Source organism: Lactuca sativa, chromosome 4, assembly GCF_002870075.4.
Source record: "Lactuca sativa cultivar Salinas chromosome 4, Lsat_Salinas_v11, whole genome shotgun sequence".
In the NCBI taxonomy this organism is placed as follows: Eukaryota; Viridiplantae; Streptophyta; class Magnoliopsida; order Asterales; family Asteraceae; genus Lactuca; species Lactuca sativa.
Genome location: NC_056626.2, coordinates 3,259,759 through 3,275,670, shown reverse-complemented (window position 1 = coordinate 3,275,670; position 15,912 = coordinate 3,259,759). Strand labels below are relative to the sequence as shown.

The window sequence follows — 15,912 nt, the reverse complement described above, 5'->3', positions numbered from 1 at the left end:
TACAAAAAACAAAGTATACAATTATTCAATCTTCAAGCATTATTTAAAGCTTTACCAACAAACCTCTTATTATGCTTAACATACCTAACATTAGTGGTGGACTATGAAAATATCTCGATATATATATATATATATATATATATATATATATATATATATATATATATATATATATATATATATATCTTTAAGATAATGGCTTTTTAATGTTATATAATCATTAAATATATATATTCCATCAAATACCAAAACCTTAATTTGAAACCCTAACTTCAAATTGAATTCACTGAGGATTAAGCCAAGTTAAAAAGAATATTTATTCCTAGTTTTGCTATCACAACCACCACTAAATTGTTTCCTTCAATTCTCCCACTCACCTAGCACATCTTGACTTAAACATCATGTGTAAACGTCCCACTCATGGTAAGTGACTTGCAAAGAATGCTAAATGTATGTTTGTTTGCAAGCTTTCCTATGTCCTATATGTGGTTGGAACTTTTTTTGTTTGGTTGATTATTTGTCTACATGGCTTGTCCTACATCGCCTAGTTGAGTGACATTATGTTGTGCCTACTTGATCTTCCTAAGTCACATGCCAAGTTGCTTAGACCTATTGTTCAATCTTATTTTCAATGGGATCCAACTTAAATAAATATGTAAGTCACATAGACCTTGAGGTCGTAGAACTCCTTATAATTGCAAAACAAAACAACACCAATAATGAAGTCTGATATGATATGAGGTAAGGGGAATTGCTTCTATTGATGACCTCCAACATAAGGTGTAGATGAGATTTTACCTTAAGGTAGGGCTACTGCTTTCATTAATGTCTGTTTGATGGCATAAGAAACGCTAGCCTACGATGGACGACCCTTGCATATGAAACGTTAGACCACAATATGTGGAGAATAACCATTAGGTATAAATATAGATATAAAAGCTAATATTAGCTATATAACTGAAAGAGAAAATGGAAAAATCCCAACATTGTAATAGCTACAAAAAGGTTCTTGCTAATATCAAATTCATACTTTTAGAATGTCCATTCAATACAACATAAAAATATACGTTTAATATTATAAATTAATGGATAGTTGTAGGTATTTCACTTAGTGATAAGGAGGTTAGAAGGCAACACCTTCCTTTGCTTTGGGATATTGTTATTTATCTACCTTGTGTTGGTTATAGGATCGTTAACGGTAACGTTTAACCTTTTCACTTCTTCTCATGTTCTTAAATATTTTGAGATGCTTTGATATGTTGGTACATGCCTATTCCCTACACACATGGTATATATAACCTTTTAAGCTTAGTAAGCAATTATTGTTTCATGAATAAATAATTTTCATTAAGCATATTTGATTAGCACATGAAAATAAACTTTTGAGATCTCGTTGCAAGGTTTAAGTATGACATAGTTATCTACTAGCCTTTGAGTCCACATAAGGGTTGCCCCATAAGGTCTGCAACTCGTCTCTGCAATTTCATATCACGTTAGTTGGATATTTTATGAATACATGTGCAAAAACTTTATGCATTTTGACACCTCAATTTTGCGAGCACCGTCATCTATTTTTAGCAGCTTTATTTTAAATACAACAAGGGAATTCCATAACTTCAATAGATATTATTTCATCATGGTTTGATACAACAAAACTACATGAGGGAAAATGCATAATAATTGTCTAACATCTTATAATACATCCAAAATTGTTGTTAAAATAGGAACTATTTAATGTTTTACCTACTCCTTTTGATAGATACATGGATACGTAAAGGGAGTTGATTTGTACACATCAATTTATCTTCGTGCTTGTACACATCAATTTTTCTCCATGCTTTGAAATGTTGTATTGTATAACTCTATAAAATATAAATTGTTGTTTATGGGAACAAATTGTTTTGTATAAATCACTTTCCATAGGTAAGCTTTAAGCTTAGTGACTAGTCATGGTTTTAACATTTAACATGAACATTAATGCAAAATAATAATTAATGAATTCTTTTTTGTAACAATTTTAATGTTTGAAATTTAAAAACATTAATTTAAGATATCATAGCTACATATAAGTAAGCCAAACTTTTAGGAGATTAGCTAACCTCATGATCAACATAATGTAATGCTATAAGGTCCGTTTACAAGACCGTCCTTAACATGTATAAAACTTTCATATTAACTTTATAATATGCTATAGAATGTCTTTGAAATATCACTTCAGTAAAAATACATGACAAGTGTTATATATATATATATATATATATATATATATATATATATATATATATATATGGGATAAATGCATTCACTGAAACCTCTAAATTTTTAGGATGAAGAACAATACTTAGCCTTGCATGCTATTTATAGGTAATTAGGCACATTATGTGTATTGCTTTCCTTGTCCTTTAGGCTTAAAACATGGTACATTCATGAGAGAGTTACACCAATGTACTTGTTTCACCTTTTTTCGTTAGAAGCTTACATATCTAGCCTCTAGCTTTCCCATGTCAACCTCTAGCTAGCTTAGATTCATCAACTAAAATTAATTTTGCACAACACAGATTCTTCACCTAAATTTTTGGACAACTTTTACCTCTAGTTGTACAACGTATGTATGGACTTGCTTGTTCATTATTTTTGGCATGAATTTGTCATTATTTGCTTTAGGTGACTTGTTACTTATGTTATGCTTACATCACCTTTGTAACCATATGGTAAGTTATTTGTGTGTTCCCTTGTTTACTTTCACTTTTCTTTTTAACAAAATTTATAACATTTTCCACAAAAATCTTCCTTATATTTTCCCTATAGTTGCCTATGTCCTTCTATAGTACAAGCAACATAATTTAAACCCTTGTAAAAGCTTTATACTTTTTAGCTCCTCTCTCTCTCTCTCTCTCTCTCTCTCTATATATATATATATATATATATATATATATATATATATGTGTGTGTGTGTGTGTGTGTGTGTGTAACATCCCAAAAATACGAGCCAAAAATTTCATTTTTAAAACATATACTTTGCAAAACATTAGAAATAAAACATTCACCGATCGTATCATTTCATAAAAGATGTCGTGTGTCTGGAAACCATTTTATAAAACATAATAATGTCAGAATACAAATCCCCAGGAAGATCTCATAGTGCGGAATACAAAGAATGTATGTGATGTGCTGCTACCGCGCCAGCTCCTTCCCCTTCGAAGAAGAGGTACCTGAAACCAAAACTGTAAACCGTAAGCTCGAAGCTTAGTGAGTTCCCCCACTGTACCACATACCATATAACCACATAACATACATTTATTGTCAGGCATAACTGGGTGCCCGACCTACCCCTTCGGTCCTCTCGACCGGATACTGACTAGCATATCTGGGTGCTGGCCTCCCCTTCGGTCCTCTCGACTGGATGTTGGGGACTAATTCACCCCCTACTACTACCACATAACACATATCACATAATCTATCTAGCATGGTTGAGCATGACCGCCCCTTCGGCCCTATCGACCGGTAATCTGGGGACTATCTCCCCTACTGTCACTAGCACATAGCATCATATCATACTAACACATAAACACATCACAAGTAGTAGCAACCCTAGATGAATATCACAGAGACAATCATCTATCATATAACCCCTACTGGTGGGCCGGCATTTTGGCCGTAGACCCACCGCTACTGGAAGGTAATTCACCTCAAAATAGCTGTTGATCTGCGTGGGAACTGACTGTCTTCTGCTATTGCTGCCCTGGAAATCCTCCGGCTATAATTCCCACAAAACACTTAGTCAAATACTACTAACCAACCTCAGGGTAAAATGAACATCTACCCCTAACCAAGCCAAGATTCAAGGTTAAAGTCAACTTCCAGTTGACCCGACTCGCCGAGTTGGCTCGCCAACTCGTTGAGTCCCTATCCATTCGATTGACCATAATCCCGTCTCTACTCGTCGAGTTAGGCATTGAATCGACAAGTTTTCCTTCTAAATTGATGTCCAATAGTCCTTCATCCTACTCGCCGAGTTGTATGAACAACTCGTTGAGTTCATCTTCATCCGAAGAACATTCTATGCTGACACTCGCCGAGTTGTATGAACAACTCGTCGAGTCTGTTCTTGAGACAAGAAGATTGCCTTAGACTCGCCGAGTCAGGGCATTGACTCGCCGAGTTCCTCCATCAGTGAGTCTGGCTTCCGACTCACTGAGTCACCCCCCATGACTCACGACCCTACTCAGCAAAAACGAAAAGGGGAAAACTCGGGGAATCGCGAATCGACTCGCCGAGTCTGATGAACGACTCGCCGAGTCTTTCACATGCAATTACTATATACTCGATTTTGCTTGAATCTAGCTTATGCCATACATAGATCTGAGTTCTTAGGGCTTGATTAACACGTAAAGTTTCCAACTTTACGTGTAAATAAACACCAATGAAGGTTTTAGGGCTCAAAATGCACTAAAAGAGTAGATCTAGGGCTTTCAAGTAATATGGCTCCAAAAAGGCAGTAGATCTGACCTCCTGGAGCTCAATCATGCCTAGATCTAAAGTTTATTCAACTTATCACAAACCCTAATTCATAATCAAGCGTGGAAATGGTTCAAGAAGGACTTTAATGGAGCTCTAAGGGACTCTTAGCATGAAAACAGAAGGAAACTGAGTTATACCTCAAGGAATCTCTTAAATAACACCAAGATGCTTGGCCTCCTTCTTCTCCTCTTGATCTACTCTCCTTTTTCTCTCAAAATCTTCAAGAAATCACACCAAAACACTTCAATCTCACAAGGAACGAGGTTAGGAAGATATAGGGAGCTCTGAGGGTGAAGGGGGCGAGCTTGGGGGCGCATATGATGGTTTAAATAGGGTGCAAAGCCTTGAAATTAGGGTTTCATCAGACAGAGGGGACTCGCCGAGTCGCCAACTTAAACGTGCTCATATCCCGGCTCTACTCGGCGAGTCAGGCCTACAACTCGTCGAGTCCAAGGCTAAAAATGCAAAATACTTAGATAAATTTTTCATACCAGGAACCAGGTGCTACAAATCTCCCCCACTTATTTTAGACTTCGTTCTCGAAGTCTGCTGCTCGATCCTGAAATAGCTCGGGGTAATGCTCCATCATTTCTTCCACCGGCTCCCAAGTCCACTCCGAACCCTTCTGGTGCTGCCATTGCACATTCACTAATTCCACCCTCTTGTTCCTCAGATCCATCGACTTCCGGTCGAGGATTGCGACTGGGCGCTCAATGTAATTCAGGTTGTCATCAACCTGGATATCCTCTAACGGCACCACCGCTGAATCATCCACTAGGCACTTCCGCAGCTAGGAAACATGGAAGGTGCTGTGGATCTGACTGAGTTCGGCTGGCAGATCCAACCTATATGCCACCTTGCCACCCGGGCTACAACCCTGAACGGACCAATGTATCTTGGACCCAACTTGCCCCGCTTCCTGAATCGAATAACGCCCTTCCAAGGCGACACTTTCAGGAGAACCATATCCCCGACCTGGAACTCCAGGTCTGATTGGCGCTTCGGCGTAACTTTTCTGCCGACTCTGCGTAGTATGAAGCCTGCTTCGAACCGGCTGGATTCTCTCGGTCGTCTTGAGCACCACCTCTGTGCTCCCCATGACCCTCTGGCCAACTTCACCCCAACATATCGGGGTTCTGCACCTCCGTCCGTACAACATTTCGAATGGAGGACGGTCAATACTCATGTGGTATCTGTTGTTGTACGAGAACTCAGCCAAGGGAAGATAGGTATCCCAGCTACCACCGAAGTCTAGCACGCACGCCCGCATCATATCCTCCAAAGTCTGGATGGTCCACTCGCTCTGACCATCCGTCTGCGGGTGAAAGGAGGTGCTAAAATGCAGACGAGTGCCCAACTCGTCATAAACCTTCCTCCAAAACCTGGAAGTGAAACGCACATCCCTATCTGAAATCACTGACACCGGTACCCCGTGCCACGCTACTATCTCCCTGATATAGATATCGGCCAACTTTTAGGCCGAGATACTCTCCTGGATCGGAATAAAATGGGCGCTCTTGGTCAATCGATCCACGATGACCCTAATCGAATCTACTCCACGCGCAGTCATGGGAAGCTTTGTGATAAAATCCATCGTAATATCTTCCCATTTCCACAACGGGATATCCAACGGTTGCATCTTGCCGTGCGGTCTCTGATGCTCAGCCTTGACCTTCCTGCAGGTCAAACATCGCTCGACGTACCAAGCCACATCCCACTTCATGCAGGGCCACCAATAGTCTAGACGAAGATCCCTATACATCTTCGTCGCCCCTGGATGAATACAGAATCGGGATTTGTGCGCCTCCTCCATCAAGATCTGGCGCACGCCTCCGTGATACGGCACCCACACCCTACGGTGTAGTGTCAATAATCCTCGACTATCATAATCGAAGGAGGTGACTTGACCCACTATTCGTTTGCTCTTCCGATGTTCCTCCTTCATAGCCTCCTGCTGAGCTTCCCGAATCTTCTCTAACAGTGGAGTCACCACCGTCATCCTCATACACACATCCCTAATCGGAGCCGCCTTACGGATAAGCGCATCGGCCACCACATTGGCCTTCCTCGGGTGATAAAGGATCTCGCAATCATAATCCTTCACCACATCCAACCACCGACGATGCCTCATGTTCAGATTCGGCTGATCCATGAGGTACCTCAAACTCTTGTGGTCCGTGTAAATGGTACATCGAACCCCGTAGAGGTAATGCCACCAAATCTTGAGGGCGAAGACCACCACCCCCAAATCTAAATCATGTGTCGGGTAGTTCGCCTCGTGAGGCTTCAGCTGCCTCGAGGCATAAGCAATGACATGCCCCCTCTGCATCAATACTACACCTAAGCCTGAGATAGACGCATCACAATATACCACAAAATCCTCTACGCCCTTAGGCAGGGCTAAGATTGGCGCCTCGCACAATCTCCGCCTTAGAATCTCGAACGATGCCTGCTGCTCAGGCCCCCATCGAAAGACCACGGCTTTCCTAGTCAACCGGGTCAGGGGTACGACTATCTTGGAGAAATCCTGAATGAATCTCCGATAGTAGCCTGCTAATCCTAGGAAACTCCAAATCTCGGATGGAGACTTCGGAACCTCCCATCTCATCACGGCCTCCACCTTGGTCGGGTTTACTGAAATCCCGTTCTGGTTGACAAAGTGCCCAAGAAACTGCACCTCGCGCAACCAAAACTCACATTTGGAGAACATGGCGTACAAGCTCTCCCTCCTCAAGGTCTCCAAAACCTCTCTCAGGTGCTCCTCGTGCTCCTCATGTGTCTTGGAATAAACCAAGATGTCATCAATGAAAACTATCACAGACCGATCCAACATCGGTCTAGACATGCGGTTCATGAGGTCCATGAACGCAGCAGGAGCATTGGTGAGCCCAAACGGCATCACCACGAACTCATAATGGCCATAACGTGTCCGAAACGCGGTCTTTTGCACATCCTCCTCTCTGACCCTCATCTGATGATAACCTGAACGCAAGTCGATCTTGGAGAACCAAGATGCTCCCTGCAACTGATCAAAGAGGTCATCAATCCTCGGGAGTGGGTAACGGTTCTTCACCGTTACCTTATTCAGCTCCCGGTAATCTATACACATCCGATGCGACCCGTCCTTCTTCTTTACAAATAGGATCGGGGCTCCCCATGGTGAACTGCTCGGTCGAATAAATCCCTTGTCCAGCAGCTCCTGCGGCTGCGTAGACAACTCCTGCATCTCGAGAGGAGCCAACCTATAGGGTGCCTTGGCTATCGGAGCCGCACCAGGAACTAGGTCGATCCTCAACTCTACTTGACGCTCCATAGGTATTCGAGGAAGCTCCTCCGGGAACACATCAGCATAGTCTCGCACCACTAGAACCTCACTCACCGTCGCCTTACCCGCCTCCCGGGTGTCCATAACGTACGCGACATATCCCGTGCAACCCTGCTGAAGGTAGCGCCTAGCCCTTGCTGTTGAACATACCGTGGGTCCACGCTGTGGCCTCTCGTCGTGGATCACCAACTCTCCCCCACTCGGGGTCCTGATCCGCACTAGCTGATGTGCGCAATCTATCACCGCCCCATTAGGGCTCAACCAATCCATGTCTATAATCACTTTGTTCCCACGCAACGAAATGGGAACCAAATCCACCAAGTAGCGCTCTTCAAATAACCTCAGGACACAATCTCTGAACACCGATAAGGCCCGCACCAATCGATCATCGGCAATCTCGACTTCTAAAGGGCAATCCAACATGCTTGAGGACTTAGTAAACTTCTTGCTAAGCGCAAGAGAAACAAACGATCGGGTGGCACCCGAGTCAAACAACACCTGAACAGGGATACTGTTCACATGGAACGATCCTAACGCATATACACAGAGCACATATCAATATCATAACATCATGAAAATAAAATAGAGGGAAAGAATCATACCCGTCACCACATCGGGTGCGGAGCGTGCCTCCTCGGTAGTCAGCTGAAATGCCTGGCTCCTCACCACTGGAGCCTCTGCCTTGACCTGCCGGCCATCAGTAATCTGCAGGGTAGCTGGAGCTGGCGCCTTTACTGGCGCTGATGCTGACAACCGGGGGCAATTGCCCTTCTTGTGGCCCCTCTGGTTGCAGTGGAAACACAACAACTCAGACGTTTGTATCACAAGTGCAGGGGCGGTACAATCCCTGCTGAAGTGCCCTAACTTGCCGCACTTGTAGCAGCCTGACGATCCCAACTTGTACGCTCCCTCGTGCGTCTTGCCGCATTTCCTGCAGTGGCCCCGCCCCTGTTGGCCTTTCGGCCCTGCATCTGGTCCCTTGGGCTTCTTCCCCGCAGCCCCCGTAACATGCCCCTCTTCAGCCTTCCTCTTCCGGATGTGCTCCAGATCTATCTCCCTCTCCCTTGCCCTGGCAATCATAGAGTCTAGGGTAGGGCAAGCTGAAAAACTGACATGCTCCCGAATATCAGCTCGTAGCATGTCATGATAGCGGGTCCTCCTCATATCCTCGTCACCCGCATACTGGGGCACCAGCAAGGCCCTCTCCCGGAACTTGGCAGTGATCTCCGCCACAATCTCCGTCGTCTGTCTCATATATAGGAATTCCTTGGCCAGCTGCTGAAGCTCGACAGCCAGTGCAAACTATGCCCTAAACCTAGTCATGAAGTCCGACCAGGTCATAGCCTCGACAACCGAGGCTCCCAACAAGTCACCAACGGACTCCCACCAATCCCTAGCTCGATCTCTCAGACATCCCGCTGCAAATCTCACCTTCGACCCCTCAGGGCAGAAGCTAGTCAACTTTGCAGACTCAATGTCTGCAATCCATCGCCTGGCGGCTATGGGGTCCTTCGCCTCGTGAAAATCCGGCGCACCATTGCCCCTGAAGTCCTTAAAGGACAGTGTGCGAGATCCCGACTGGCCAGATGCCATGTCGCTCCTGAATGCCCGGAGGCGATCCTCCATCAACTCAACTATCCCTTCCTTGATCGACTCGAAGATAATGGGGGTCGACTCAAGGATGCCTCTGGTGATCTCTGACGTGATGAACTCGCGTAGCCCCTCATCCACCGGCTCGAAACTTGATCCCGAACCCGATCCCTCTCCTGAACTGCCAACTGCTGGCCTCGAGCATAGTACCACCATTCTGAAATACGTAAATAATAATCATTAGCGATACTGATACTTATGGAGGGATCACACCTACTACAAGTTCCCTGGTCTTATCTTGGCCCTCCTCGGTTTGGGTACGGATCCTTTGCTTTCAGTAGTACGGGACCATACTACCTTCCACATCTATCCATACCTTCTTCAAGGACTGCCTAGACTCTACCAGATCCTTTTCACTACTGCTGATCACTACTATACTCGTCCTAGGCTTGCCCTAGGGAAATCTCTAACTCCACCCTACTGTCCTCAGCTACTAAAGGCCTCCTTGTAATGCCAATTAGCCATTACCTGAATACCATCACATGTGGTGAGGCTCAGATAATCTTTCGAGTAACAGACTCGGCTCTACAACGGTTAGACTTAGATAAGAGTTGTGCAATAGGGCCAAATCCAACACTCTAGGGTTATTCAACCCTGGTCACATGTGATGTGATGTATTCACTTAATGTCTAACTCCCATCACTCAGGGTCCCACGAAGCACAAAGCAAATAGCATTCATACAAAAGGGAACAATCTCAAGCAAATCCGTCCTCATAGGGAGAAACTGAACTAGCATACAATGATAAACTCATACTATCATGCATAACCTAAACAGACTATCCTACTGTTGTCTACTCAATTCTAGCATGCAATTTTTCATACACTGAAGCACATAAAGCAGGCACATAAGGCATCACTCCTAATGAAACTGATAAACATAACATAAGCTTGTATGGGTACTTTGAGGAATACTTACTTGAGCTCGGCCGGTCGCGCACATCACACACTTTGTTCTTTCTTAAAACTCTTTACTTAGTCTTTTAGAAAACATTTTCTTTTTTTTTAAATCTTTTAATCCCTCGATTTGAGTTCAGACACCCCCGAAGGTGTGTCCGAATCCCTCAAACCAGGGCTCTGATACCAACTTGTAACATCCCAAAAATACGAGCCAAAAATTTCATTTTTAAAGCATATACTTTGCAAAACATTAGAAATAAAACATTCACCGATCGTATCATTTCATAAAAGATGTCGCGTATCTGGAAACCATTTTATAAAACATAATAATGTCAGAGTACAAATCCCCAGGAAGATCTCATAGTGCGGAATACAAAGCATGTATGTGATGTGCCGCTACCGCGCCAGCTCCTTCCCCTTCGAAGAAGAGGTACCTGAAACCAATACTGTAAACCGTAAGCACGAAGCTTAGTGAGTTCCCCCACTGTACCACATACCATATAACCACATAACATACATATATCGTCAGGCATAACTGGGTGCCTGACCTTCCCCTTCGGTCCTCTCGACCGGATACTGACTAGCATATCTGGGTGCTGGCCTCCCCTTCGGTCCTCTCGACCGGATGCTGGGGACTATTTCACCCCCTACTACTACCACATAACACATATCACATAATCTATCTAGCATGGTTGGGCATGACCGCCCCTTCGGCCCTATCGACCGGTAATCTGGGGACTATCTCCCCTTACTGTCACTAGCACATAGCATCATATCATACTAGCACATAAACACATCACATGTAGTAGCAACCCTAGATGAATATCACAGAGACAATCATCTATCATACAACCCCTACTGGTGGGTCAGCATTGTGGCCGTAGACCCACCGCTACTGGAAGGTAAGTCACCTCAAAATAGTTGCTGATCTGTGTGGGAACTGACTGCCTTCTACTGCTGCTGCTCCGAAAATCCCTCGGCTATAATTCCCACAAAACACTTAGTCAAATACTGCTAACCGACCTCAGGGTAAAATGACCATCTACCCCTAACCAAGCCAAGAGTCAAGGTTAAAGTCAACTTCCAGTTGACCCGACTCGCCGAGTTGGCTCGCCAACTCGTTGAGTCCCTATCCATTCGATTGACCATAATCCCGTCTCTACTCGTCGAGTTAGGCATTGACTCGATGAGTTTTCCTTCTAAATTGATGTCCAATAGTCCTTCATCCTACTCGCTGAGTTGTATGAACAACTCGTCGAGTTCATCTTCATCCGAAGAACATTCTATGCTGACACTCGCCGAGTTGTATGAACAACTCGTCGAGTCTGTTCTTGAGACAAGAAGATTGCCTTAGACTCGCCGAGTCAGGTCATTGACTCGCCGAGTTCCTCCATCAGTGAGTCTGGCTTCCGACTCACTGAGTCACCCCCCATGACTTACGACCCTACTCAGCAAAAATGAAAAGGGGAAAACTCGGGAATCGCGAATCGACTCGCCGAGTCCGATGAACGACTCATCGAGTCTTTCACATGCAATTACTATATACTCGATTTTGCTTGAATCCATCTCATGCCATACATAGATCTGAGTTCTTAGGGCTTGATTAACACGTAAAGTTTCCAACTTTACGTGTAAATAAACACCAATGAAGGTTTTAGGGCTCAAAATGCACTAAAAGAGTAGATCTAGGGCTTTCAAGTAATATGGCTCCAAAAAGGCAGTAGATCTGACCTCCTGGAGCTCAATCATGCCTAGATCTAAAGTTTAATCAACTTATCACAAACCCTAATTCATAATCAAGCGTGGAAATGGTTCAAGAAGGACTTTAATGGAGCTCTAAGGGACTCTTAGCATGAAAACAGAAGGAAACTGAGTTATACCTCAAGGAATCTCTTAAATAAAACCAAGATGCTTGGCCTCCTTCTTCTCCTCTTGATCTACTCTCCTTTTTCTCTCAAAATCTTCAAGAAATCACACCAAAACACTTCAATCTCACAAGGAACGAGGTTAGGACGATATAGGGAGCTCTGAGGGTGAAGGGGGCGAGCTTGGGCGCGCATATGATGGTTTAAATAGGGTGCAAACCCTTGAAATTAGGGTTTCATCAGACAGCGAGGACTCGTCGAGTCCAGAATATGGACTCGCCGAGTCGCCAACTTAAACGTGCTCATATCCCGGCTCTACTCGGCGAGTCGGGCCTACAACTCGCCGAGTCCAAGGCTAAAAATGCAAAATACTTAGATAAATTTTTCATACCAGGAACCAGGTGTTACAATGTGTGTCTGTGTGTGTGTAAGGAACATGAGTATATCCTAGAAGAAATATAAGCTTAGGTACCCAAACCCACCATATTACGTCGTTTTTGTATCATATATCCATTGTAATGGTCCAAAGTTCATAAAATTCAACTCTTATCTTGATTTACTTCAAAGATTTTTCGAAATTTCATCAATATCTTCTTACATCACATTTTTTGGTCGAACATCTATCGGGCTATATATATATATATATATATATATATATATATATATATATATATATATATATATATATATATATATATAATATAGCTTCAAATGAAAATTATGTTAGCAGAAGATAATGATGAAAGTTCTAAAAAATTTGAAACTAAATCAATTTAGGAGTTGAATTACAAGAATTTTAGACGATTACAATGCATACATACACAAAGCACGACGTAGTAAGATGGGTACCTAAGCTTATATACCTTCTAGGCTATATATATATATATATATATATATATATATATATATATATATATATATATATATATATATATATATATATATATATATATATATATATAGTTCACTAGAGATTAAAAAAAAAATAGAGATCTTGAGATTCAACCTCAACTATATATTTCCTCATTTGTCGTTCTAACGTTCCAGCATACCGACATCACAGTGGGGTATGTCTAATCATAAATTATTATATGACAGAGAGGTATAATCATATATGATTATACATGTTTATACATATATGTCTAATCATAAATGATTATACATATATGTCTGTTCACCGATTGATTAATCATATATGATTATAACGGTTGGTAACATAAGAGATGCAGGTGGAAGTGGTAGTGTCTGTGGTGGCAAAGTTGGTGATAGTGGTGGTGGGGAAGGTGGCGGAGGTGAAAGGAATGGGAGACGTTATGTGACTGCCACTGGTTTTGTGTATATATAGATCAAGTTTCTTTAACGTGGACATTTCCACAAAAATCCAATTCAATGTTACATAAGTCTTTAAGTTGATTAAAAACACCATTTTGAGCTTAAATAGAAACCTAAGACAAAACATTGGACATACAATAATTTGATTTCTAAAAAGCCTTACTTTCCAATTTTGTAAAATTCAACTTGTGGTATGCTATCCCATGCATTTTCATATCCTCACAACATCATTAGCTCCAGGTGACATGTGTTTTTATGCCTTTAAATCAGCTAGCTCATGCTATTTCATAACAGTAGTTTCAAAATACTTGGATATATATATATATATATATATATATATATATATATATATATATATATATATATATATATATATATATATATATATATATATATATGCCTTTAAATTTCTTGTATATATTTATAAGATATTTGATCGCATTACCTCTTCTTTTTGCCAACTTAATTGTACTTTCATTTCATGAGGGTTGAAAAGTTGAGAGTTGGTTGCCTAAATTGAAAAACCTGAAGTTTATATATATATATATATATATATATATATATATATATATATATATATATATATATATATATATATATATATATATATATATATATATATATATATATATATATAAAGTTCTAAATAGATTTATTTTTTTCAAAAAGTTGGCTACCTTGAATAGAAATTACAAAAGTTGGATAACTTATTGGGCAATTTTCCATTTTTGAAGGCGGCAATATAATGATTGGATGGACTCATATGTTATCTAAATGGGTATTGTACAGTGTGGAGCTTATCCTTTCTAGGTATCAGAAAAGCATCCTTGAGACAGAAGAAGAAGAAGAAGAGAGAAGCACCCAAGAAAAGGCTTCCCAAGATTATATGGTAAATAAGTAATTTATTATCTATAATTTTAATTTTCTGTTGAATCTTGATCAGATATCACCAGATCTTAACGCTAAAACTTTCCATCTCACAGGAGGGAACTAACTACCCCTGTACAAGATTCCGAACATGCAAAGAGCTTCTAGAATCAGTGAGAAGGTAAGCAAATCATGATGGATCGATGCACTCACAATATGTATATTATGGATGTTAATCCGGCCCAGAGGTTGACTTGACAGGGTTGATGAAGAGGGAAATAAGGTATCAGTGAGTGACATGACAGAGTTAGAGGAGGAACTTAGTGCTGCTCTTATGCATACACGTTCTAGAAAGGTTCTTATTTTTGTTTATGATAGTGTGCTAGCTTGTAATTGTACATATAGTTTTGTTTTGTTGTGTTGTGGTACAAATACAATATTGTTCTGTTTTGAACAAGATAGAATGGTCATTGGTTGGGTTGATTATATATGGAGTGAATCTGTATTTAAATTGACAATATATAATAATTATAATAATGTTTGTTTGCAGACACAATTGATGATGGAGCGAATATCGAGCCTTCATGAACAGGTAGGTATTTTACTTTTCCTCCATACATACCCTGTTAATAATCTAATTAAGTTTTCATACGTTGTTAATATAGGAAAAGAAATTAACAGAGGAAAAGGAAGAAATGAAGCAGCAGGTAAATCAATTACATGGAACTCTATACTTGTTTTTGATTGGATTGGATATGTGAGAAAAAAAAAGCAAGAGGGAGACGAGGTGATGAGAATGAGATTAGATGTTGACTTACAGTGACAGTTACAATTACAGGTGGCATCAGCAGCAAAACAGAAAGGATATTTGGACGATGGTGCAAGTAGCCATTGCTACAAGACCAATTCATCTCAACTACTTATAACACTCCCTCTCTTCAACTTCAAGGATTTGGATTAATCTTTGAGTACCCACCCTGCAAAATCAATAAAACGACTTTGGAAAAAATATACTATATACTCTGCATGTAGTAGTGAAGAAGGGGAGACTTTGTGCATATTATTGATTCATCACTAGACGCTTGTGCTCTTGCTGTATCATTTGACTTTATTTTTTATTCCTAATGCCGAATTATATATATATATATATATATATATATATATATATATATATATATATATATATATATATATATATATATATATATATATATATATATATATATATATATATATATCGCCAAAAACTTCAAGCTAGCTTATCTTGGTTTCTTTAACAGTTGGCCTCTTTTTGAAAGCAACGATGACACTCTATCATAGCAATAGCATGCCCTGCAAGAGAGCTTACCCATGAAGAAACCTCCCCCTCCCTCTACTTTGATTTACCCTTTATTGGTTTTTATAGAATGCGTATTCACTTGGTTAATACAAAGAAAGAGAACAACAAATCTTGT

At 41.0% G+C, this 15,912-nt stretch overlaps 1 protein-coding gene across 1 annotated transcript; it reads left to right on the top strand.

The window, feature by feature from the left end:
• Positions 1-14,297: 14,297 nt before the first annotated feature.
• On the top strand, positions 14,298-15,599 carry LOC111889906 (MADS-box transcription factor 14). Its single transcript, XM_023886060.3, has 6 exons — positions 14,298-14,480; positions 14,575-14,639; positions 14,720-14,813; positions 15,009-15,050; positions 15,124-15,165; positions 15,285-15,599. The coding sequence occupies exons 1-6, from the start codon at positions 14,337-14,339 to the stop codon at positions 15,417-15,419; spliced, it is 522 nt and encodes a 173-aa protein (XP_023741828.1). The 5' UTR covers positions 14,298-14,336; the 3' UTR covers positions 15,420-15,599.
• The last annotated feature ends 313 nt before the right edge of the window (positions 15,600-15,912 follow it).